This window comes from Wasmannia auropunctata, unplaced genomic scaffold, assembly GCF_000956235.1.
Source record: "Wasmannia auropunctata unplaced genomic scaffold, wasmannia.A_1.0 LD276085.1, whole genome shotgun sequence".
Lineage (NCBI taxonomy): Eukaryota > Metazoa > Arthropoda > Insecta > Hymenoptera > Formicidae > Wasmannia > Wasmannia auropunctata.
The window spans coordinates 1-3,041 of record NW_012086805.1 but is presented as its reverse complement, the minus strand read 5'-3'; the positions used below and the strand labels follow the sequence as shown (position 1 = coordinate 3,041).

Genomic DNA, 3,041 nt, shown 5'->3' with positions numbered 1-3,041 from the left:
AAAAAAAAAAGTGCACCTTTATAGGTAATTCAGTGTAATTGATTTTCATTATTTATGTTTATACAAATTTAATATGATTAACAAGTCTTGTATTTAGCGTCTCTCGTAAAAATGCACTAAGTTAACGCTAAGTTGCGTTTTGAACTGCAAGTATAAAAATAAAAATTTTACAAGCACAAACGATTATATAAATAATTGAACTTTCAAAGTACGTCACTTTGGTGCGACAAGAGATACGGAAAATGATAATTTGCAACACTATATAGAGTCTACGTACAAGTGCATAGAAACGCAATAGTATACTTTATAAATATTTAAATCTCTTAATGTTTGCTAGATTAATATATACAGCGTGGAATAATAACTTTGTCCACCTAGAATACCTTCACTATTATTTAAAATATGAAAATATTTTTGTGAAAGTTAATTAATAAAATATAGTAGTTATATTAAAAGTGCTATAATATATTTGTAATAATTTTTCTGTGGGTGGAGACACTTCGGACATTTCAAGATTATCTTCTTTCAATGAAATTATTATATGATAATTATATTCTTTTACGTAATATGATTTCTTAATTGTTTTACGTATAAGAGTATTAAGGTAGAAATATTAGTTGAAAAATCAATTTAAAATATAACATATACTTTATTCTGGCATATTTCGACATAAATCGTAAAATATATCTCGTAAAATATTAATTTTTAAAATATTAAGCTCTTCTACCTACAGAAAAATTATTACTGATATGTATGTTACCTTCTTGACACTACACAACTTTTGTAAATAAATATTTCATATCTTTAAAAATAACAAAAGTATTCTTGAAGGTCAGAGAATTAAGTTTTTTTCTCCACGCTGTATATTTTATTAAAGCATATCTTAATATTAACATAAGTTGTTTAAATTATAAAGATGTGTTGAAAGAATAACGAATACAATTACAATTTCTGTAATAATAATTTCTGTAACAGTGCATTATAATTTATTGTTATGTAAAACATTATTTTTAGCCTTGACCGTAGTTGGCTCTTTTCCTCTTTTTATTTATTGTATACATATATCGGCCTTATTTAAAGTTATTGTGAATAAAGACAATATTTATTATGTATAACATGTACATCTTTATATTATATACATATTTAATTTGTAACCTATAATTTGCATAAAATTGTTATATTATAACATTTATTAAAATATTTTGTGCTACATTATTATTTATGAAGAAAGTACATATATAAATATAACATATACATATATAAAACATGCATTACATTTCATCCATAACACATTCTCTTCGCGCATCGTCAGGTTTTCTCCATTCAACGTTATTTCGTATGTCTGCAACAAAAGAGAAGTTTTTTATATCTTCATAATCTAAAAAGATTTTGGCAAATCAAGTTAATTGATTGATTTCTTACCTAATGATAGCGTTGTACGTTTTAAGTATAAAATATAAAGTGAAATGTACACTAAAGCAGCAAGTGCTGCGAGTCCTGAATATATTCTTAGAGCCATTCGACCACCAACATTTTTAAATAAGAAACCACCAAAAAAACTACCAATCGCATATCCTAAAAGTGTGTGACATTACACATATTTCACTAATTTAATTGTGCAAATTTCTTTTATTGCAAAATAATTCTTGGTAATGGTCTAACTATTACATATAAGAGAACTTACCGAGACTATCCTTCATGCCAGACGCAATTGCTTGAACAGTAGCTGATGTACCAGGTGGTGATATTACGTTCGCATACGTTACTATTGTTGCCAAGCAAAGCGCAAATGATGGCCCTTGCAAAACACCTTCTACCAAAACTGCATACCATGGCGATGGCACTAGAGATAGTAATGCCATCCTCAGTGCGTAGCATAAAAAGCAGAATGTAAGTGTGTACCCGTATCCAAACTTTTCTAATATTTTGCCTTAAAAAAATAGAAATTATTATGTTTATCGAAGAAAAAATTTTTAATTACACACACACACAATTGTACTTTATTATAACCACATATAAAAAACAATTTTTAATATTACCAGACATAAAGAAGAATATTACTTTGCTACCGATAAAAGCTGTGGACATTGTTAAACCCTCTATTAATTTAACTTGACCCATATAACCAGTTGCCATAGCAAGATCCTCTATGTACCTAATAAAATAAATTATTGGAATATAATTAATCTGACATAAATTCTACTGAATAATTTAAAAATATAATCAAATCAATTAAAAAGAATTTACCAAAATAAAAAATTGATTAAGAGACTTTCAAAAATACCAGCAAAGACAGCGATAAATAGAAATATAACAATAGGTGCCAATTTCAAAATTGCATACACATTTTTTAATATACTTGGCGATTTTGACAGTTTCAACTGCAATATAAATATATAACAATTAAAAACATAAAATTAAACATGTACTATTATTTTTTTTACTTTTTTCTAAGTATATGTAATATATACCTTTAATTTTCTACAGAAGATTAAATCGATACAAATGAATACAAGCACCAAAATAAACGCTGGTGTATAAGTTTTATAAATTTTCCCTTTCGACCACAAATCTATTGCAAAACCAGACAGAAGTGTCAGTAGACAGAAACCAAGTGTACCCCATAATCGCTGTCTGCCGTATCTCATTTGTCCAATTTCACCTGTGGAGTTAAATTTTGTTGAAAAGATTTCTTCTTTTTACTATACGGTGAATCTATACGGAATTGTAAAACTATTTATTGCTAAAATTTGATCAATTTGATTATTTTTTTTATATACATATATGTTTCTAAAATATACTACGCTTATGAAATTATTTACCTAATATGTCAAAGCAAATAGTATCATTTGCGCTGAGGGACACATAATAACCAGTGTTACCAAACAACAACAAGATAACAAAACCCCAAAAAGTAATAGATGTATATAAGCATTGATCATCTTGGAAATTATCACAGGTAACGTTGCAATTATAATTTACTGTTACGTTTCTTCGACACGGTGACGTTTCATTAACATTTAAGATCGGAAGAGCACACG

General features: G+C 27.2%; 1 protein-coding gene across 1 annotated transcript; it reads right to left on the bottom strand.

The window, feature by feature from the left end:
* Window positions 1–1,196: 1,196 nt before the first annotated feature.
* LOC105461877 (major facilitator superfamily domain-containing protein 6-like) lies at window positions 1,197–3,021 on the bottom strand (the record flags this gene model as incomplete). Its single annotated transcript, XM_011708391.1, has 7 exons — window positions 1,197–1,342; window positions 1,423–1,575; window positions 1,685–1,930; window positions 2,040–2,155; window positions 2,248–2,381; window positions 2,472–2,662; window positions 2,823–3,021. Coding segments are annotated over 7 exons (1,110 nt in total), but the record flags the coding sequence as incomplete, so codon positions are not given.
* Window positions 3,022–3,041: the final 20 nt, after the last annotated feature.